Source organism: Engystomops pustulosus, unplaced genomic scaffold (assembly GCF_040894005.1).
Source record: "Engystomops pustulosus unplaced genomic scaffold, aEngPut4.maternal MAT_SCAFFOLD_450, whole genome shotgun sequence".
Lineage (NCBI taxonomy): Eukaryota > Metazoa > Chordata > Amphibia > Anura > Leptodactylidae > Engystomops > Engystomops pustulosus.
This window is the reverse complement of record NW_027285329.1, coordinates 22733-45886: the sequence shown is the minus strand read 5'-3', so window position 1 is coordinate 45886 and position 23154 is coordinate 22733. Positions and strand designations below refer to the sequence as shown.

Genomic DNA, 23154 nt, shown 5'->3' with positions numbered 1-23154 from the left:
ACTCCTCCTCCTCCTGTGTGTGTGTGTGGTGACTCCTCCTCCTCCTCCTGTGTGTGTGTGTGTGTGGTGACTCCTCCTCCTTGTGTGTGTGGTGACTCCTCCTCCTCCTGTGTGTGTGTGTGTGGTGACTCCTCCTCCTCCTGTGTGTGTGGTGACTCCTCCTCCTCCTCCTGTGTGTGTGTGGTGACTCCTCCTCCTCCTGTGTGTGTGTGTGTGTGGTGACTCCTCCTGTGTGTGTGTGTGGTGACTCCTCCTCCTGTGTGTGTGTGTGTGTGGTGACTCCTCCTCCTCCTGTGTGTATGTGTGTGGTGACTCCTCCTCCTCCTGTGTGTATGTGTGTGGTGACTCCTCCTCCTCCTGTGTGTATGTGTGTGGTGACTCCTCCTCCTCCTGTGTGTATGTGTGTGGTGACTCCTCCTCCTCCTGTGTGTATGTGTGTGGTGACTCCTCCTCCTCCTGTGTGTGTATGTGTGTGGTGACTCCTCCTCCTCCTGTGTGTGTATGTGTGTGGTGACTCCTCCTCCTGTGTGTGTGTGGTGACTCCTCCTCCTCCTGTGTGTGTGTGTGTGTGTGTGGTGACTCCTCCTCCTCCTGTGTGTGTGGTCACTCCTCCTCCTCCTCCTGTGTGTGTGTGTGTGTGGTGACTCCTCCTCCTCCTGTGTGTGTGTGTGTGTGTGGTGACTCCTCCTCCTCCTGTGTGTGTGTGTGTGTGTGTGGTGACTCCTCCTCCTCCTGTGTGTGTGGTGACTCCTCCTCCTCCTGTGTGTGTGTGGTGACTCCTCCTCCTCCTGTGTGTGTGTGTGTGTGGTGACTCCTCCTCCTCCTGTGTGTGTGTGTGTGTGTGGTGACTCCTCCTCCTCCTGTGTGTGTGTGTGTGTGGTGACTCCTCCTCCTCCTGTGTGTGTGTGTGTGTGTGTGTGTGGTGACTCCTCCTCCTCCTGTGTGTGTGTGTGTGTGTGTGGTGACTCCTCCTCCTCCTGTGTGTGTGTGTGTGTGTGTGTGGTGACTCCTCCTCCTCCTGTGTGTGTGTGTGTGTGTGGTGACTCCTCCTGTGTGTGTGGTGACTCCTCCTCCTCCTGTGTGTGTGTGTGTGTGTGGTGACTTCTCCTCCTCCTGTGTGTGTGTGTGTGTGTGGTGACTCCTCCTCCTCCTGTGTGTGTGTGGTGACTCCTCCTCCTCCTGTGTGTGTGTGTGTGTGTGTGTGGTGACTCCTCCTCCTTGTGTGTGTGGTGACTCCTCCTCCTCCTGTGTGTGTGTGTGTGTGTGTGTGGTGACTCCTCCTCCTCCTGTGTGTGTGTGTGGTGACTCCTCCTCCTCCTGTGTGTGTGTGGTGACTCCTCCTCCTCCTGTGTGTGTGTGTGTGGTGACTCCTCCTCCTCCTGTGTGTGTGGTGACTCCTCCTCCTCCTGTGTGTGTGTGTGGTGACTCCTCCTCCTGTGTGTGTGTGTGTGTGGTGACTCCTCCTCCTCCTGTGTGTGTGTGTGTGTGGTGACTCCTCCTCCTCCTGTGTGTGTGTGTGTGGTGACTCCTCCTCCTCCTGTGTGTGTGTGTGTGGTGACTCCTCCTCCTCCTGTGTGTGTGTGTGTGGTGACTCCTCCTCCTCCTGTCTGTGTGTGTGTGGTGACTCCTCCTCCTGTCTGTGTGTGTGTGGTGACTCCTCCTCCTCCTGTGTGTGTGTGTGGTGACTCCTCCTCCTCCTGTGTGTGTCTGTGTGGTGACTCCTCCTCCTCCTGTGTGTGTGTGTGTGTGTGGTGACTCCTCCTCCTCCTGCGTGTGTGTGTGTGTGTGGTGACTCCTCCTCCTCCTGTGTGTGTGTGTGTGTGGTGACTCCTCCTCCTCCTGTGTGTGGTGACTCCTCCTCCTGTGTGTGTGTGTGGTGACTCCTCCTCCTCCTGTGTGTGTGTGGTGACTCCTCCTCCTCCTGTGTGTGTGTGTGTGTGTGGTGACTCCTCCTCCTCCTGTGTGTGTTTGTGGTGACTCCTCCTCCTCCTGTGTGTGTGTGTGTGGTGACTCCTCCTCCTCCTGTGTGTGTGTGTGTGGTGACTCCTCCTCCTCCTGTGTGTGTGTGTGTGTGTGGTGACTCCTCCTCCTCCTGCGTGTGTGTGTGTGTGGTGACTCCTCCTCCTCCTGTGTGTGTGTGTGTGTGGTGACTCCTCCTCCTCCTGTGTGTGGTGACTCCTCCTCCTGTGTGTGTGTGTGGTGACTCCTCCTCCTCCTGTGTGTGTGTGGTGACTCCTCCTCCTCCTGTGTGTGTGTGGTGACTCCTCCTCCTCCTGTGTGTGTGTGTGTGGTGACTCCTCCTCCTCCTGCGTGTGTGTGTGTGTGGTGACTCCTCCTCCTCCTGTGTGTGTGTGTGTGTGGTGACTCCTCCTCCTCCTGTGTGTGGTGACTCCTCCTCCTGTGTGTGTGTGTGGTGACTCCTCCTCCTCCTGTGTGTGTGTGGTGACTCCTCCTCCTGTGTGTGTGTGTGGTGACTCCTCCTCCTCCTGTGTGTGTGTGGTGACTCCTCCTCCTCCTGTGTGTGTGTGTGTGTGTGGTGACTCCTCCTCCTCCTGTGTGTGTGTGTGTGTGTGGTGACTCCTCCTCCTCCTGTGTGTGTGTGTGTGTGTGGTGACTCCTCCTCCTCCTGTGTGTGTGTGTGTGTGGTGACTCCTCCTCCTCCTGTGTGTGTGGTGACTCCTCCTCTTCCTGTGCGTGTGTGTGTGTCGGGGCTCCTCCTCTTCCTGTGTGTGTGTGTGTGTCGGGGCTCCTCCTCTTCCTGTGTGTGTGTGTGTGTCGGGGCTCCTCCTCCTCCTGTGTGTGTGTGGTGACTCCTCCTCTTCCTGTGCATGTGTGTGTGTGTGTCGGGGCTCCTCCTCCTCCTGTGTGTTGCGGCTCCTCCCCCTCCGGTGACCTTTGTGTTTCATCTCGGCAGGTCGTTCCTGGTTAATAGGTCATGGAGAAGGTTCGGTGCCCGGATCACGGTAAGTAGCGTGTCCTGGCCCCTCCCCCGCCCTGTGAGTCATGTGACTGCCGCCGTGTCACGCTCTGCACTTCCTGTCTCCAGGTGTCGTGTGTTTACTTAAGACGGGGACACGTGAGGGGCCCAACAAGGGGCGGAGCTTCTACGTCTGTCCGGCCAATCACGGCCTGGGCTGTGCGTTCAGCCGGCCCACTGAGTAAGTGTCTGTCACGGCTGGGGGTCCCTGCTGGAGGGTCCCGGCCCTGGACTAATCCTGTAATCTGTTTCCCGTCCAGTCTGCCTCCATCACACTGTCTGCTCCATGAGGACGCTGCGCTGGACCTGCAGGCGCTGGTGAAGCAGGACTCCGGGGCCTACAGGTGAGGGGGGCCTCCTGCTGGTCTGGGGGTCACCGCTCACCATAGTGACATCTGTGTCTCTGCAGGTTGTATTATCGCTGCATCAACAGTGACGGGAAGAAGTTCTGTGGCAGCGTCCCCTGGAAAGAGGTAACTACCACCAGTGTCCTCACACTGCTGTGCTCTGTGCTCTGTGCAGCCAGTGTTATGTATTGTCCCTGGAGAGATGTGTAATCAGACCTCACACTGCTGTGCTCTGTGCTCTGTGCAGCCAGTGTTATGTATTGTCCCTGGAGAGATGTGTAATCAGACCTCACACGGCTGTGCTCTGTGCTCTCTGCAGCCAGTGTTATGTATTGTCCCTGGAGAGATGTGTAATCAGACCTCACACTGCTGTGCTCTGTGCTCTGTGCAGCCAGTGTTATGTATTGTCCCTGGAGAGATGTGTAATCAGACCTCACACTGCTGTGCTCTGTGCTCTGTGCAGCCAGTTGTCAGGTTCGCTAGGGAGATTGCTGGGACTTCTGGTTCTTCTGGTGGTACCAGCAGTGTTCTCCGAACCCCAGCGCGTATCCGCGCAAACTCCACCTCTCGTCCTGGGCAGCGGCTGCTAAGATCTCGCGCTGTCTAGGAGTGGCTGGGACTTTGAACCTCTGCTTGGTGCCTGGTTGTTTCTGCACCATGAGGGGTTAATTCCCAGATGCTGTCCAGCACCTATCAGGTTCTGGAGGTGGAGTTCTGGCTGCATAAATTGCAGCTTCACTGGTCTCCTGTGCCAGTGTTTGAAAATCCCTTTCTCCACCTGGTTGCTGCTAGTTTGTATTGCTCTGTATCTGTATCTATATTGTTGTTAACTCGGCTAGTTTTGGACTTTGACTCTTGCTTACTGATTCTGCTTTTGACGTTCCCTCTAGTTGTGACTCCGGCTTGTTTACGATTCTTTTATGTTCTATGTTTGTCAGTCTGTTTGTATTTTCCCTTATCCACACTTACTCAGAATATTCCGAGTCTTCAAGTAGTCGCCCCACGGTTTAGCGTGGGGGGGCTATAGGAAGGGACAGAGGTTGGGGCAAGCTCAGGGCACACTATCCCCTGTCTTTTGTGTACCCTATCCTAACAGAAACACTGGCCACACATAGGTCTGCATCCTGTATCCGACCTGCTACATTCTCTCCTCCCATGGAGCCTTTGTCAGCTGTGGTCACTCAGGTCCAGACCCTAACTCAGTTTGTTCAGGATCTAGCCTCCCGTCTCCAAATTCAGGAATCTATGCAGGTTCCGGTGCGGACATCACCGCAGGATCCACTGCCACCCACACCTGAACCTAAGGTTCCTCTCCCTGACATGTTTTTTGGTGACCGTAAGAAATTTTTTTCATTTCGGGAGGGCTGTAAACTTTACTTTTCTTTACGCCCTCGTTCATCGGGCACAGAGATTCAAAGGGTGGGCGTGGTAATTTCCCTGCTGCGTGGGGATCCGCAAAATTGGGCCTTTTCTCTCCCACCTGACTCTCCATCCCGTTCTTCTCTTGACGCTTTTTTTTCTGCTTTAGGCCAGATTTATGACGAACCTGACCGCCGAGCACTTGCAGTTTCCCACCTTAGATCTCTGTGTCAGGGAAAACGGACAGCAGAAGATTATTGTGCCCAGTTCAGACAGTATGTAACTGACTCGCAATGGAATGACTGCGCCCTAAAAGACCAATTTATGTCCGGACTGTCAGACCGAGTACAGGACTTAGTCTTAGCTTATGCTGAGCCTCAGACATTAGATGATGCTATGACTCTGGTCATCCGAGTTGATCGTCGCCTAAGATCCAGGCGATCACCTCGGGTGTCCTCTGACTGTCAGCCAGCGGCCAGTCTGTCTCCAGGTAGTCCAGAATTGGAACCCATGGAGCTGGATAGCATCTCTCCTGCACAGCGGAAGCAACATCGACTGAGACGTCATCTTTGTTTCTACTGTGGAAGTCCTGATCATCTGGTCAACACCTGTTCCAAGAGGCAGCAGCAGGAAAACTTCCGCTCCTAAGCAGTAGTCGGGGGGACTGCTTAGGAGCTCAGGTACTCCCAATTGTGTCTAGAATGTATTTGCCTTGTACAGTTAAGTTTCAGTCTGTTTCCTGCACTGGTCGCGCCTTTTTGGATTCAGGTGCTGCGTCTAATTTAATCGATTACAAGTTTGTCTCTCAGTTTTGCATGTCATTGATTCCATTGTCCACTCCTATCCAGATGTCGGGTGCGGATTTGACCCCTCTACAGGCAGGGTTGATCAAATTCCGAACCCCGCAGATAAAGCTTATGGTAGGAGCTATGCATGAAGAATGGTGTTCTTTCCTAGTTATGGAAAACTTGTCTGAAAATGTCATTCTTGGTCTACCCTGGCTCCGGATCCATAATCCGGTAATTGATTGGGAAACTCTGGAGCTGGTTCATTGGGGTCCTCACTGTAAGGATCACCTGTCCAAAGTTTCATTATGTACAGTAGTGGCAGAAGATCAGAGTCTTCCAGGTTTTCTCTCTGATTATTCAGATGTGTTTTCAAAACCCTTGTCCCAAGTCCTTCCTCCTCACAGGGAGTTTGATTGTAAAATTGACCTTCTTCCTGATGCTAGATTGCCAAAGGGTCGTATATATAACCTGTCAGTACCAGAACGGGAGTCACTGAAGAGTTATATTGTTGAGAGTTTGGCAATCGGACATATCCGTCCTTCTGAGTCGCCCACTGGGGCCGGGTTCTTTTTTGTTGAGAAAAAAGATGGTGGTCTACGGCCGTGTATTGATTATCGAGAATTAAATAAGATAACGGTAAAAAACTCAGGTCCTCTCCCCTTGATCCCGGATCTCTTAAATCAGGTTTCTGGGGCCCAAGTTTTCTCTAAATTAGATCTCAGAGGGGCTTATAACCTGATTCGGATCCGAGAAGGGGATGAGTGGAAAACCGCATTTAATACACCTTTGGGGCACTTTGAATACCTGGTTATGCCCTTTGGTTTGAGTAATGCCCCAGCGGTTTTTCAAGGGTTTATGAACTCCATCTTTCATGATTACATCGGTGTGTTTATGGTGGTGTATCTAGACGATATTTTGATTTTCTCTCCTGATATGGTTTCTCACCAGCAACATCTCCGCCAAGTACTTACCAGGTTGCGCAAAAACCACCTCTTCGCGAAGCTGGAAAAGTGTGTTTTTTGCGTCCAGAAGGTTTCCTTCTTAGGTTATGTTGTGACTCCCTCTGATGTACAGATGGATCCGAGTAAGGTTCAGGCGCTCACGGACTGGGTTCGGCCTACCAATCTTAAGGCCCTACAACGTTTTTTAGGTTTCGCTAACTATTATCGGAACTTTATAAAGAGCTTTTCCGTGATCGCCAAACCCCTCACGGATCTGACCCGTAAGGGTGCTGATCCGAACAATTGGTCCCCTGCCGCTTACTCAGCGTTTGAAACTCTAAAAGCGGCATTCTCGTCAGCCCCGGTTTTGGTTCAACCTGACCTCTCTCTACCGTTTGTTGTGGAGGTTGATGCCTCCGAGGTAGGAGTAGGTGCAGTGTTGTCTCAGGGGTCTTCCACTCTCACCAGACTTAGGCCCTGTGCATATTTCTCTAGAAAATTTTCTTCTTGTGAGAGGAATTATGATATTGGTAATCGAGAGCTCCTTGCCATTAAGTGGGCATTTGAAGTCTGGCGACACTTTTTGGAGGGAGCTCTTCATCCGATAACTGTGCTCACGGATCACAAGAACTTAGTATACTTGGACACTGCTAAGCGCTTGAACTCACGTCAGGCTAGGTGGGCCTTGTTTTTCTCTCGCTTTAATTTTGTGGTCACCTACCGACCTGGGTCAAAAAATGTGAAGGCTGATGCCTTGTCCCGTAGCTTCGGGACTCCTGAGCTTCCAGAGGCTGCTGACAGTAATATTTTGTCTCCAGGGGTTGTGCTGGCAGCTGTCTCCTCCCACCTCTCCTCTCAAATTTTAGCAGGACAAAGATCTGCACCTAAAGACCTTCTGGAAGGCAAATTATTTGTTCCTCCTTCTTGTCGTTTGAGAGTGTTGGAGGAGACGCATTGCTCGGTATTGGCTGGTCATCCGGGAATGCGGAGTACCTTGGATCTCTTAAAGAGAAGTTACTGGTGGCCTCACATGACTAAGGATGTGCACGCATTTGTCCAAGCCTGTCAGGTCTGTGCGCGAGGAAAGACTCCCAGGAGACGTCCTGAGGGGCCTCTTCTTCCGCTTCCAGTTCCCACCAGGCCATGGTCTAACGTGTCTATGGACTTCGTCACTGATCTGCCGGCATCTCAAGGCTGTTCAGTGGTTTGGGTGGTAGTGGACCGTTTCTCTAAAATGGGACACTTTGTTCCATTAAAAAAGTTGCCTTCAGCTGAAGAATTGGCTGAATTGTTTATACAGAATATTGTACGCCTCCATGGTATACCAGATGATATTGTGTCAGATAGGGGCGTACAATTTGTTTCCAAATTTTGGCGAGCATTTTGTTCTAGACTGGAAGTTAATTTGTCGTTCTCGTCGGCGTTTCACCCTGAGTCTAATGGTCAGTCCGAGAGAATGAATCAGGAGATGATTCAATATCTGCGACTCTTTGTCTCGGACAGTCAGGACCAGTGGGTGAAATTCCTTCCGTTGGCAGAATTTGCTATTAATAATCACTGTAGTTCGTCCACACAGGTATCTCCGTTTTTCTGCAATTATGGTTTTCATCCACGTTTCTCTTTTTCATCTGTGCCTGTCTCTAATATTCCTCGAGCGGAAGCTATTACATCCAAGTTGCGCTCACTCTGGTCACAGGTTCGGGAGAATATTCAGAGGGCACAAAATTCTATGGTCCAACAAACTGAAAGAAGGCGCACTAACTCCGATACGTTTGTGGTGGGGGATAAAGTGTGGTTATCAACAAAAAACCTTAAATTGAAGGTCCCCTCTTTGAAGTTTGCGCCCAGGTTTGTGGGTCCGTTTGTTGTTACTCATATTGTTAACCCGGTTTCCTTCAAGATTACACTTCCAGCAGGGTGGCGGGTCCATAACACCTTCCATAAGAGTCTCCTGAAGCGCTATGTTGAGCCTGTTTTGCCTCTTTCTGACCCTCCTTCTCCATCTATTGTGGAGGGGAATCTGGAATTTGAGGTGGAAAAGGTGGTGAATTCCAGATGGGTAGGTAACTCCCTGCAGTACCTGGTCCATTGGAAAGGTTTTGGTCCTGAGGATAGGTCTTGGGTTCCGGCTAGAGATGTTCATGCTCCACGGTTACTCAGGTTATTTCATCAGACCTACCCTCAGAAGCCATCTTTAAGATCTAGGGGTCCGAAGGCCCCCCGTCAGGGGGGGGGTACTGTCAGGTTCGCTAGGGAGATTGCTGGGACTTCTGGTTCTTCTGGTGGTACCAGCAGTGTTCTCCGAACCCCAGCGCGTATCCGCGCAAACTCCACCTCTCGTCCTGGGCAGCGGCTGCTAAGATCTCGCGCTGTCTAGGAGTTGCTGGGACTTTGAACCTCTGCTTGGTGTCTGGTTGTTTCTGCACCATGAGGGGTTAATTCCCAGATGCTGTCCAGCACCTATCAGGTTCTGGAGGTGGAGTTCTGGCTGCATAAATTGCAGCTTCACTGGTCTCCTGTGCCAGTGTTTGAAAATCCCTTTCTCCACCTGGTTGCTGCTAGTTTGTATTGCTCTGTATCTGTATCTATATTGTTGCTAACTCGGCTAGTTTTGGACTTTGACTCTTGCTTACTGATTCTGCTTTTGACGTTCCCTCTAGTTGTGACTCCGGCTTGTTTACGATTCTTTTATGTTCTATGTTTGTCAGTCTGTTTGTATTTTCCCTTATCCACACTTACTCAGAATACATACCTCCCAACATTTGGGAAAAGGAAAGAGGGACAAAATGGCGGCACGCGTAGCGTGCCGCGGCGATCCCCCTAAGCCACACCCCCAATCACTCCCTGGCCACGCCCCAAATTTTAGCCATATTAAAAATAATAAAAATCATAATTTAAAAAAAAAAAAAATAAAAATATTATCCTCATTGGGATTTGAACCCAGAACCTGCAGTGTCCATGTACAATAATAACACAGCGCCTCAACCCACTGAGCTATAACCTCTGTGATTAACAAGTGGAGAATTTTGGTAACTAAGAACTATATACTGCCTTGGTATATAGGGAGGGATCTTCTCAGATTATTGTAATTATTGAGACTATTATTATTATTATTATTATTATTATTATTGAGATGATTATTATTATTTTTACCATTATTAATAATCATCTCCATAATAATAAAATTTATAATAATAATAATAGTCTCAATAATTACAATAATAATCTCTGAGAAGATCCCTCTCTATATATCAGTGCATTAGTCTGTATCACAATGTAACACTGGCTGATAACATGTCTTACTTACCAGAAATCCTCAGCTCTGTATCACTGGGCTTATAGCTCAGTTAGTTAGGCTCCTGTCTATGGTGCAGAGGGTCCCAGGTTCGAATCTCAGCCTGGGCAAAACTTTATTTAATTTAATTATATAAAGAGCTTGTGTCTGGGGAAGACCTGGAGACCATATATGGACAGATAGAGATCTGAGCTGATGACGTGGTCCCTGCTCTCTCCACTAAGCCGACACTTCTCTGAAAAGGATTCCCTGCCCGATGTCTGCTCTGGGGAACCCTAGGAGATGCAGTGACCATATATGGACAGATCTGAAGCTGATGACGTGGTCCCTGCTCTGCGCTAAGCCCGACACTTCTCTGAAAAGGATTCCCTCCCGATGTCTGTAGAAGCCATTCTGTACTGTGAGTTCAGACTTTCAAAGTATTTACTATGCGGACACAGCGGGACCTGGGGGGAGAATCCGTGACAATATCATAGCTGCCCGTGACGCGGGGCAGGGGTACGAAAAACGGGAAAGTCCCGTCAAAATCGGGACGGTTGGGAGCTATGAGAATATTCCGAGTCTTCAAGTAGTCGCCCCACGGTTTAGCGTGGGGGGGCTATAGGAAGGGACAGAGGTTGGGGCAAGCTCAGGGCACACTATCCCCTGTCTTTTGTGTACCCTATCCTAACACCAGTGTTATGTATTGTCCCTGGAGAGATGTGTAATCAGACCTCACACTGCTGTGCTCTGTGCTCTCTGCAGCCAGTGTTATGTAGTGTCCCTGGAGAGATGTGTAATCAGACCTCACACTGCTGTGCTCTGTGCTCTGTGCAGCCAGTGTTATGTATTGTCCCTGGAGAGATGTGTAATCAGACCTCACACTGCTGTGCTCTGTGCTCTGTGCAGCCAGTGTTATGTATTGTCCCTGGAGAGATGTGTAATCAGACCTCACACGGCTGTGCTCTGTGCTCTCTGCAGCCAGTGTTATGTATTGTCCCTGGAGAGATGTGTAATCAGAGCTCACACTGCTGTGCTCTGTGCTCTCTGCAGCCAGTGTTATGTACTGTCCCTGGAGAGATGTGTAATCAGACCTCACACTGCTGTGCTCTGTGCTCTCTGCAGCCAGTGTTATGTAGTGTCCCTGGAGAGATGTGTAATCAGACCTCACACTGCTGTGCTCTGTGCTCTCTACAGCCAGTGTTATGTATTGTCCCTGGAGAGATGTGTAATCAGACCTCACACTGCTGTGCTCTGTGCTCCCTGCAGCAAGTGTTATGTATTGTCCCTGGAGAGATGTGTAATCAGACCTCACACTGCTGTGCTCTGTGCTCTCTGCAGCCAGTGTTATGTAGTGTCCCTGGAGAGATGTGTAATCAGACCTCACACTGCTGTGCTCGGTGCTCTCTGCAGCCAGTGTTATGTATTATCCCTGGAGAGATGTGTAATCAGACCTCACACTGCTGTGCTCTGTGCTCTCTGCAGCCAGTGTTATGTATTGTCCCTGGAGAGATGTGTAATCAGACCTCACACTGCTGTGCTCTGTGCTCTCTGCAGCCAGTGTTATGTATTGTCCCTGGAGAGATGTGTGATCATACCTCACACTGCTGTGCTCTGTGCTCTCTGCAGCCAGTGTTATGTATTATCCCTGGAAAGATGTGTAATCAGACCTCACACTGCTGTGCTCTGTGCTCTCTGCAGCCAGTGTTACGTATTGTCCCTGGAGGGATGTGTAATCAGACCTCACACTGCTGTGCCCTGTGCTCTCTGCAGCCAGGGTTATGTATTGTCCCTGGAGAGATGTGTAATCAGACCTCACACTGCTGTGCTCTGTGCTCTCTGCAGCCATTGTTATGTATTGTCCCTGGAGAGATGTGTAATCAGACCTCACACTGCTGTGCTCTGTGCAGCCAGTGTTATGTATTGTCCCTGGAGAGATGTGTAATCAGACCTCACACTGCTGTGCTCTGTGCTCTCTGCAGCCAGTGTTATGTATTGTCCCTGGAGAGATGTGTAATCAGACCTCACACTGCTGTGCTCTGTGCTCTCTGCAGCCAGTGTTATGTACTGTCCCTGGAGAGATGTGTAATCAGACCTCACACTGCTGTGCTCTGTGCTCTCTGCAGCCAGTGTTATGTAGTGTCCCTGGAGAGATGTGTAATCAGACCTCACACTGCTGTGCTCTGTGCTCTCTGCAGCCAGTGTTATGTAGTGTCCCTGGAGAGATGTGTAATCAGACCTCACACTGCTGTGCCCTGTGCTCTCTGCAGCCAGTGTTATGTATTATCCCTGGAGAGATGTGTAATCAGACCTCACACTGCTGTGCTCTGTGCTCTCTGCAGCCAGTGTTACGTATTGTCCCTGGAGGGATGTGTAATCAGACCTCACACTGCTGTGCCCTGTGCTCTCTGCAGCCAGGGTTATGTATTGTCCCTGGAGAGATGTGTAATCAGACCTCACACTGCTGTGCTCTGTGCTCTCTGCAGCCATTGTTATGTATTGTCCCTGGAGAGATGTGTAATCAGACCTCACACTGCTGTGCTCTGTGCAGCCAGTGTTATGTATTGTCCCTGGAGAGATGTGTAATCAGACCTCACACTGCTGTGCTCTCTGCAGCCAGTGCTATGTATTGTCCCTGGAGAGATGTGTAATCAGACCTCACACTGCTGTGCTCTGTGCAGCCAGTGTTATGTATTGTCCCTGGAGAGATGTGTAATCAGACCTCACACTGCTGTGCTCTGTGCTCTGTGCAGCCAGTGTTATGTATTGTCCCTGGAGAGATGTGTAATCAGACCTCACACTGCTGTGCTCTCTGCAGCCATTGTTATGTATTGTCCCTGGAGAGATGTGTAATCAGACCTCACACTGCTGTGCTCTGTGCAGCCAGTGTTATGTATTGTCCCTGGAGAGATGTGTAATCAGACCTCACACTGCTGTGCTCTGTGCTCTGTGCAGCCAGTGTTATGTATTGTCCCTGGAGAGATGTGTAATCAGACCTCACACTGCTGTGCTCTCTGCAGCCTGTGCTATGTATTGTCCCTGGAGAGATGTGTAATCAGACCTCACACTGCTGTGCTCTGTGCTCTCTGCAGCCAGTGTTATGTATTGTCCCTGGAGAGATGTGTAATCAGACCTCACACTGCTGTGCTCTGTGCTCTCTGTAGCCAGTGTTATGTATTATCCCTGGAGAGATGTGTAATCAGACCTCACACTGCTGTGCTCTGTGCAGCCAGTGTTATGTATTGTCCCTGGAGAGATGTGTAATCAGACCTCACACTGCTGTGCACTGTGCTCTCTGCAGCCAGTGTTATGTATTGTCCCTGGAGAGATGTGTAATCAGACCTCACACGGCTGTGCTCTGTGCTCTCTGCAGCCAGTGTTATGTATTGTCCCTGGAGAGATGTGTAATCAGAGCTCACACTGCTGTGCTCTGTGCTCTCTGCAGCCAGTGTTATGTACTGTCCCTGGAGAGATGTGTAATCAGACCTCACACTGCTGTGCTCTGTGCTCTCTGCAGCCAGTGTTATGTAGTGTCCCTGGAGAGATGTGTAATCAGACCTCACACTGCTGTGCTCTGTGCTCTGTGCAGCCAGTGTTATGTATTGTCCCTGGAGAGATGTGTAATCAGACCTCACACTGCTGTGCTCTGTGCTCTGTGCAGCCAGTGTTATGTATTGTCCCTGGAGAGATGTGTAATCAGACCTCACACGGCTGTGCTCTGTGCTCTCTGCAGCCAGTGTTATGTATTGTCCCTGGAGAGATGTGTAATCAGAGCTCACACTGCTGTGCTCTGTGCTCTCTGCAGCCAGTGTTATGTACTGTCCCTGGAGAGATGTGTAATCAGACCTCACACTGCTGTGCTCTGTGCTCTCTGCAGCCAGTGTTATGTAGTGTCCCTGGAGAGATGTGTAATCAGACCTCACACTGCTGTGCTCTGTGCTCTCTACAGCCAGTGTTATGTATTGTCCCTGGAGAGATGTGTAATCAGACCTCACACTGCTGTGCTCTGTGCTCTCTACAGCCAGTGTTATGTATTGTCCCTGGAGAGATGTGTAATCAGACCTCACACTGCTGTGCTCTGTGCAGCCAGTGTTATGTATTGTCCCTGGAGAGATGTGTAATCAGACCTCACACTGCTGTGCTCTGTGCTCTGTGCAGCCAGTGTTATGTATTGTCCCTGGAGAGATGTGTAATCAGACCTCACACTGCTGTGCTCTCTGCAGCCTGTGCTATGTATTGTCCCTGGAGAGATGTGTAATCAGACCTCACACTGCTGTGCTCTGTGCTCTCTGCAGCCAGTGTTATGTATTGTCCCTGGAGAGATGTGTAATCAGACCTCACACTGCTGTGCTCTGTGCTCTCTGTAGCCAGTGTTATGTATTATCCCTGGAGAGATGTGTAATCAGACCTCACACTGCTGTGCTCTGTGCAGCCAGTGTTATGTATTGTCCCTGGAGAGATGTGTAATCAGACCTCACACTGCTGTGCACTGTGCTCTCTGCAGCCAGTGTTATGTATTGTCCCTGGAGAGATGTGTAATCAGACCTCACACTGCTGTGCTCTGTGCTCTCTGCAGCCAGTGTTATGTATTGTCCCTGGAGAGATGTGTAATCAGACCTCACACTGCTGTGCTCTCTGCAGCCAGTGTTATGTATTGTCCCTGGAGAGATGTGTGATCATACCTCACACTGCTGTGCTCTGTGCTCTCTGCAGCCAGTGTTACGTATTGTCCCTGGAGGGATGTGTAATCAGACCTCACACTGCTGTGCCCTGTGCTCTCTGCAGCCAGGGTTATGTATTGTCCCTGGAGAGATGTGTAATCAGACCTCACACTGCTGTGCTCTGTGCTCTCTGCAGCCATTGTTATGTTTTGTCCCTGGAGAGACGTGTAATCAGACCTCACACTGCTGTGCTCTGTGCTCTCTGCAGCCACTGTTATGTATTGTCCCTGGAGAGATGTGTAATCATACCTCACACTGCTGTGCTCTGTGCTCTCTGCAGCCAGTGTTATGTATTGTCCCTGGAGAGATGTGTAATCAGACCTCACACTGCTGTGCTCTGTGCTCTCTGCAGCCAGTGTTATGTATTGTCCCTGGAGAGATGTGTAATCAGACCTCACACTGCTGTGCTCTGTACTCTCTGCAGCCAGTGTTATGTATTGTCCCTGGAGAGATGTGTAATCAGACCTCACACTGCTGTGCTCTGTGCTCTCTGCAGCCAGTGTTATGTATTGTCCCTGGAGAGATGTGTAATCAGACCTCACACTGCTGTGCTCTGTTCTCTCTTCAGCAAGCGTTATGTAGTGTCCCTGGAGAGATGTGTAATCAGACCTCACACTGCTGTGCTCTCTGCAGCCAGTGTTATGTATTGTCCCTGGAGAGATGTGTGATCATACCTCACACTGCTGTGCTCTGTGCTCTCTGCAGCCAGTGTTACGTATTGTCCCTGGAGGGATGTGTAATCAGACCTCACACTGCTGTGCTCTCTGCAGCCAGGGTTATGTATTGTCCCTGGAGAGATGTGTAATCAGACCTCACACTGCTGTGCTCTGTGCTCTCTGCAGCCATTGTTATGTTTTGTCCCTGGAGAGATGTGTAATCAGACCTCACACTGCTGTGCTCTGTGCTCTCTGCAGCCAGTGTTATGTATTGTCCCTGGAGAGATGTGTAATCATACCTCACACTGCTGTGCTCTGTGCTCTCTGCAGCCAGTGTTATGTATTGTCCCTGGGGAAGTGTGTATCAGACCTCACACTGCTGTGCTCTGTGCTCTCTGCAGCCATTGTTATGTTTTGTCCCTGGAGAGATGTGTAATCAGACCTCACACTGCTGTGCTCTGTGCTCTCTGCAGCCAGTGTTATGTATTGTCCCTGGAGAGATGTGTAATCAGACCTCACACTGCTGTGCTCTGTACTCTCTGCAGCCAGTGTTATGTATTGTCCCTGGAGAGATGTGTAATCAGACCTCACACTGCTGTGCTCTGTGCTCTCTGCAGTCAGTGTTATGTACTGTCCCTGGAGAGATGTGTAATCAGACCTCACACTGCTGTGCTCTGTGCTCTCTGCAGCCAGTGTTATGTATTGTCCCTGGAGAGATGTGTAATCAGACCTCACACTGCTGTGCTCTGTGCTCTGTGCTCTCTGCGCCAGTGTTATGTATTGTCCCTGGAGAGATGTGTAATCAGACCTCACACTGCTGTGCTCTGTACTCTCTGCAGCCAGTGTTATGTATTGTCCCTGGAGAGATGTGTAATCAGACCTCACACTGCTGTGCTCTGTGCTCTCTGCAGTCAGTGTTATGTACTGTCCCTGGAGAGATGTGTAATCAGACCTCACACTGCTGTGCTCTGTGCTCTCTGCAGCCAGTGTTATGTATTGTCCCTGGAGAGATGTGTAATCAGACCTCACACTGCTGTGCTCTGTGCTCTCTGCAGCCAGTGTTATGTACTGTCCCTGGAGAGATGTGTAATCAGACCTCACACTGCTGTGCTCTGTGCTCTGTGCTCTCTGCAGCCAGTGTTATGTACTGTCCCTGGAGAGATTTGTAATCAGACCTCACACTGCTGTGCTCTGTGCTCTCTGCATCCAGTGTTATGTATTGTCCCTGGAGAGATGTGTAATCAGACCTCACACTGCTGTGCTCTGTGCTCTCTGCAGCCAGTGTTATGTATTGTCCCTGGAGAGATGTGTAATCAGACCTCACACTGCTGTGCTCTGTGCTCTCTGCAGCCAGTGCTATGTATTGTCCCTGGAGAGATGTGTATTCATACCTCACACTGCTGTGCTCTGTGCTCTCTGCAGCCAGTGTTATGTAATGTCCCAGGAGAGATGTGTAATCAGACCTCACACTGCTGTGCCCTGTGCTCTCTGCAGCCAGTGTTATGTATTATCCCTGGAGAGATGTGTAATCAGACCTCACACTGCTGTGCTCTGTGCTCTCTGCATCCAGTGTTATGTATTGTCCCTGGAGAGATGTGTAATCAGACCTCACACTGCTGTGCTGTGCGCTCTCTGCAGCCAGTGTTATGTATTCACAGACACAGGAGGAGGAGGAGTCACCACACACACACACAGGAGGAGGAGGAGTCACCACACACACAGGAGGAGGAGGAGTCGCCACACACACACACAGGAGGAGTCGCCACACACACACACAGGAGGAGGAGTCACCACACACACACACAGGAGGAGGAGGAGTCACCACACACACACACAGGAGGAGGAGGAGTCGCCACACACACAGGAGGAGGAGGAGTCGCCACACACACAGGAGGAGGAGGAGTCGCCACACACACAGGAGGAGGAGGAGTCGCCACACACACAGGAGGAGGAGGAGTCGCCACACACACAGGAGGAGGAGGAGTCGCCACACACACACACACACAGGAGGAGGAGGAGTCGCCACACACACACACACACAGGAGGAGGAGGAGTCGCCACACACACACACACACACAGGAGGAGGAGGAGTCACCACACACACACAGGAGGAGGAGGAGTCACCACACACACACACACAGGAGGAGGAGGAGTCACCACACACACACACACAGGAGGAGAAGGAGTCACCACACACACACAGGAGGAGGAGGAGTCACCACACACACACACAGGAGGAGGAGGAGTCACCACACACACACAGGAGGAGGAGGAGTCACCACACACACACACACAGGAGGAGTCACCACACACACACAGGAGGAGTCGCCACACACACACACACAGGAGGAGGAGGAGTCGCCACACACACACACACAGGAGGAGGAGGAGTCGCCACACACACACACACAGGAGGAGGAGGAGTCGCCACACACACACACACAGGAGGAGGAGGAGTCGCCACCACACACACACACAGGAGGAGGAGTCGCCACCACACACACACAGGAGGAGGAGGAGTCGCCACCACACACACACAGGAGGAGGAGGAGTCACCACACACACAGGAGGAGGAGGAGTCACCACACACACACAGGAGGAGGAGGAGTCACCACACACACACAGGAGGAGGAGGAGTCACCACACACACACACAGGAGGAGGAGGAGTCACCACACACACACACAGGAGGAGGAGGAGTCACCACACACACACAGGAGGAGGAGGAGTCACCACACACACACACACAGGAGGAGTCACCACACACACACACACAGGAGGAGTCACCACACACACACACACAGGAGGAGTCACCACACACACACACACAGGAGGAGTCACCACACACACACACACAGGAGGAGTCACCACACACACACACACAGGAGGAGTCACCACACACACACACACAGGAGGAGTCACCACACACACACACACAGGAGGAGTCACCACACACACACACACAGGAGGAGTCACCACACACACACACACACAGGAGGAGGAGGAGTCACCACACACACACAGGAGGAGGAGGAGTCACCACACACACACAGGAGGAGGAGGAGTCACCACACACACACAGGAGGAGGAGGAGTCACCACACACACACACACAGGAGGAGGAGGAGTCACCACACACACACACACAGGAGGAGGAGGAGTCACCACACACACACACACAGGAGGAGGAGGAGTCACCACACACACACACACAGGAGGAGGAGGAGTCACCACACACACACACACAGGAGGAGGAGGAGTCACCACACACACACACACAGGAGGAGGAGGAGTCACCACACACACACACACAGGAGGAGGAGGAGTCACCACACACACACACACAGGAGGAGGAGGAGTCACCACACACACACACACAGGAGGAGGAGGAGTCACCACACACACACACACAGGAGGAGGAGGAGTCACCACACACACACAGGAGGAGGAGGAGTCACCACACACACACAGGAGGAGGAGGAGTCACCACACACACACAGGAGGAGGAGGAGTCACCACACACACAGGAGGAGGAGGAGTCACCACACACACACAGGAGGAGGAGGAGTCACCACACACACACAGGAGGAGGAGGAGTCACCACACACACACAGGAGAAGGAGGAGTCACCACACACACACAGGAGGAGGAGGAGTCACCACACACACACAGGAGGAGGAGGAGTCACCACACACACAGGAGGAGGAGGAGTCACCACACACGCACAGGAGGAGTCACCACACACACACACACAGGAGGAGGAGGAGTCACCACACACACACACACAGGAGGAGGAGGAGTCACCACACACACACAGGAGGAGGAGGAGTCACCACACACACACACACAGGAGGAGTCACCACACACACACACACAGGAGGAGTCACCACACACAGGAAGAGTCACCACACACACACACACAGGAGGAGTCACCACACACACACACACAGGAGGAGGAGGAGTCACCACACACACAGGAGGAGGAGGAGTCACCACACACACACAGGAGGAGGAGGAGTCACCACACACACAGGAGGAGGAGGAGTCACCACACACACACACACAGGAGGAGGAGGAGTCACCACACACACACAGGAGGAGTCACCACACACACACACAGGAGGAGGAGGAGTCACCACACACACAGGAGGAGGAGGAGTCACCACACACACACAGGAGGAGGAGGAGTCACCACACACGCACAGGAGGAGTCACCACACACACACACACAGGAGGAGGAGGAGTCACCACACACACACACACAGGAGGAGGAGGAGTCACCACACACACACAGGAGGAGGAGGAGTCACCACACACACACACACAGGAGGAGTCACCACACACACACACACAGGAGGAGTCACCACACACAGGAGGAGTCACCACACACACACACACAGGAGGAGTCACCACACACACACACACAGGAGGAGGAGGAGTCACCACACACACAGGAGGAGGAGGAGTCACCACACACACACAGGAGGAGGAGGAGTCACCACACACACACACACACACAGGAGGAGGAGGAGTCACCACACACACACACAGGAGGAGGAGTCACCACACACACACACACACAGGAGGAGGAGGAGTCACCACACACACACACACACAGGAGGAGGAGGAGTCACCACACACACAGGAGGAGGAGGAGTCACCACACTCACACACACACACAGGAGGAGGAGGAGTCACCACACACACACACAGGAGGAGGAGGAGTCACCACACACACAGGAGGAGGAGGAGTCACCACACACACACAGGAGGAGGAGGAGTCACCACACACACACAGGAGGAGGAGGAGTCACCACACACACACAGGAGGAGGAGGAGTCACCACACACACACAGGAGGAGGAGGAGTCACCACACACACACAGGAGGAGGAGGAGTCACCACACACACAGGAGGAGGAGGAGTCACCACACACGCACAGGAGGAGTCACCACACACACACACACAGGAGGAGGAGGAGTCACCACACACACACACACAGGAGGAGGAGGAGTCACCACACACACACAGGAGGAGGAGGAGTCACCACACACACACACACAGGAGGAGTCACCACACACACACACACAGGAGGAGTCACCACACACAGGAAGAGTCACCACACACACACACACAGGAGGAGTCACCACACACACACACACAGGAGGAGGAGGAGTCACCACACACACAGGAGGAGGAGGAGTCACCACACACACACAGGAGGAGGAGGAGTCACCACACACACAGGAGGAGGAGGAGTCACCACACACACACACACAGGAGGAGGAGGAGTCACCACACACACACAGGAGGAGTCACCACACACACACACAGGAGGAGGAGGAGTCACCACACACACAGGAGGAGGAGGAGTCACCACACACACACAGGAGGAGGAGGAGTCACCACACACGCACAGGAGGAGTCACCACACACACACACACAGGAGGAGGAGGAGTCACCACACACACACACACAGGAGGAGGAGGAGTCACCACACACACACAGGAGGAGGAGGAGTCACCACACACACACACACAGGAGGAGTCACCACACACACACACACAGGAGGAGTCACCACACACAGGAGGAGTCACCACACACACACACACAGGAGGAGTCACCACACACACACACACAGGAGGAGGAGGAGTCACCACACACACAGGAGGAGGAGGAGTCACCACACACACACAGGAGGAGGAGGAGTCACCACACACACACACACACACAGGAGGAGGAGGAGTCACCACACACACACACAGGAGGAGGAGTCACCACACACACACACACACAGGAGGAGGAGGAGTCACCACACACACACACACACAGGAGGAGGAGGAGTCACCACACACACAGGAGGAGGAGGAGTCACCACACTCACACACACACACAGGAGGAGGAGGAGTCACCACACACACACACAGGAGGAGGAGGAGTCACCACACACATACACACACAGGAGGAGCCTCGACACACACACAGACACACACACACACGGGAAGAGGAGGAGCCTCGACACACACACACACACGGGAAGAGGAGGAGCCTCGACACACACACACACACGGGAAGAGGAGGAGTCACCACACACACAGGAGGAGGAGGAGTCACCACACACACACAGGAGGAGGAGGAGTCACCACACACACACAGGAGGAGTCACCACACACACACACACAGGAGGAGGAGGAGTCACCACACACACACACACAGGAGGAGGAGGAGTCACCACACACACACAGGAGGAGGAGGAGTCACCACACACACACACACAGGAGGAGTCACCACACACACACACACAGGAGGAGTCACCACACACAGGAGGAGTCACCACACACACACACACAGGAGGAGTCACCACACACACACACACAGGAGGAGGAGGAGTCACCACACACACAGGAGGAGGAGGAGTCACCACACACACACAGGAGGAGGAGGAGTCACCACACACACACACACACACAGGAGGAGGAGGAGTCACCACACACACACACAGGAGGAGGAGGAGTCACCACACACACACACACACAGGAGGAGGAGGAGTCACCACACACACAGGAGGAGGAGGAGTCACCACACTCACACACACACACAGGAGGAGGAGGAGTCACCACACACACACACAGGAGGAGGAGGAGTCACCACACACATACACACACAGGAGGAGCCTCGACACACACACAGACACACACACACACACGGGAAGAGGAGGAGCCTCGACACACACACACACACGGGAAGAGGAGGAGCCTCGACACACACACACACACGGGAAGAGGAGGAGCCTCGACACACACACACACACACACACACACACACACACACACACGGGAAGAGGAGGAGCCTCGACACACACACACACACACACACGGGAAGAGGAGGAGCCTCGACACACACACACACACACACGGGAAGAGGAGGAGCCTCGACACACACACACACACGGGAAGAGGAGGAGCCTCGACACACACACACACACACACACACACACGGGAAGAGGAGGAGCCTCGACACACACACACACACACACACACGGGAAGAGGAGGAGCCTCGACACACACACACACACACGGGAAGAGGAGGAGCCTCGACACACACACACACACACACACACACGGGAAGAGGAGGAGCCTCGACACATACACACACACGGGAAGAGGAGGAGCCTCGACACACACACACACACACACGGGAAGAGGAGGAGCCTCGACACACACACACACACACACACACACAGGAGGAGGAGGAGTCACCACACACACACACACACACGTGGAGGAGGAGGAGGAGTCACCACACACACACGAGGAGGAGGAGTCACCACACACACACACACACACACAGGAGGAGGAGGAGTCACCACACACACACACAGGAGGAGGAGGAGTCACCACACACACACACACACACGTGGAGGAGGAGTCACCACACACACGAGGAGGAGGAGTCACCACACAGACACACACGGGAAGAGGAGGAGCCTCGACACACACACACACGGGAAGAGGAGGAGCCTCGACACACACACACACGGGAAGAGGAGGAGCCTCGACACACACACACGCACACGGGAAGAGGAGGAGCCACGACACACACACACGGGAAGAGGAGGAGCCACGACACACACACGGGAAGAGGAGGAGCCTCGACACACACACCCACGGGAAGAGGAGGAGCCTCGACACACACACCCACGGGAAGAGGAGGAGCCTCGACACACACACACACACACACGGGAAGAGGAGGAGCCTCGACACACACACACACACACACGGGAAGAGGAGGAGCCTCGACACACACACACACACACACACGGGAAGAGGAGGAGCCTCGACACACACACACACACACACACACACACGGGAAGAGGAGGAGCCTCGACACACACACACACACACACGGGAAGAGGAGGAGCCTCGACACACACACACACACACACGGGAAGAGGAGGAGCCTCGACACACACACACACACACACGGGAAGAGGAGGAGCCTCGACACACACACACACACACACGGGAAGAGGAGGAGCCTCGACACACACACACACACACACGGGAAGAGGAGGAGGCTCGACACACACACACA

The 23154-nt window shown here is 52.6% G+C and overlaps 1 protein-coding gene across 1 annotated transcript in view; it reads left to right on the top strand.

Moving 5' to 3' along the window:
- Nucleotides 1–2893: 2893 nt before the first annotated feature.
- LOC140111416 (transcription termination factor 2-like) overlaps nt 2894–23154 on the top strand; it is a 40811-nt gene continuing 20550 nt past the window's right edge. The window contains exons 1-4 of the mRNA XM_072132376.1: nt 2894–2963; nt 3047–3158; nt 3238–3321; nt 3387–3450. Of these exons, the coding sequence (XP_071988477.1) occupies nt 2936–2963; nt 3047–3158; nt 3238–3321; nt 3387–3450 (288 nt within the window). The 5' untranslated portion in view covers nt 2894–2935. The remainder of the gene's footprint in view (nt 2964–3046; nt 3159–3237; nt 3322–3386; nt 3451–23154) is intronic.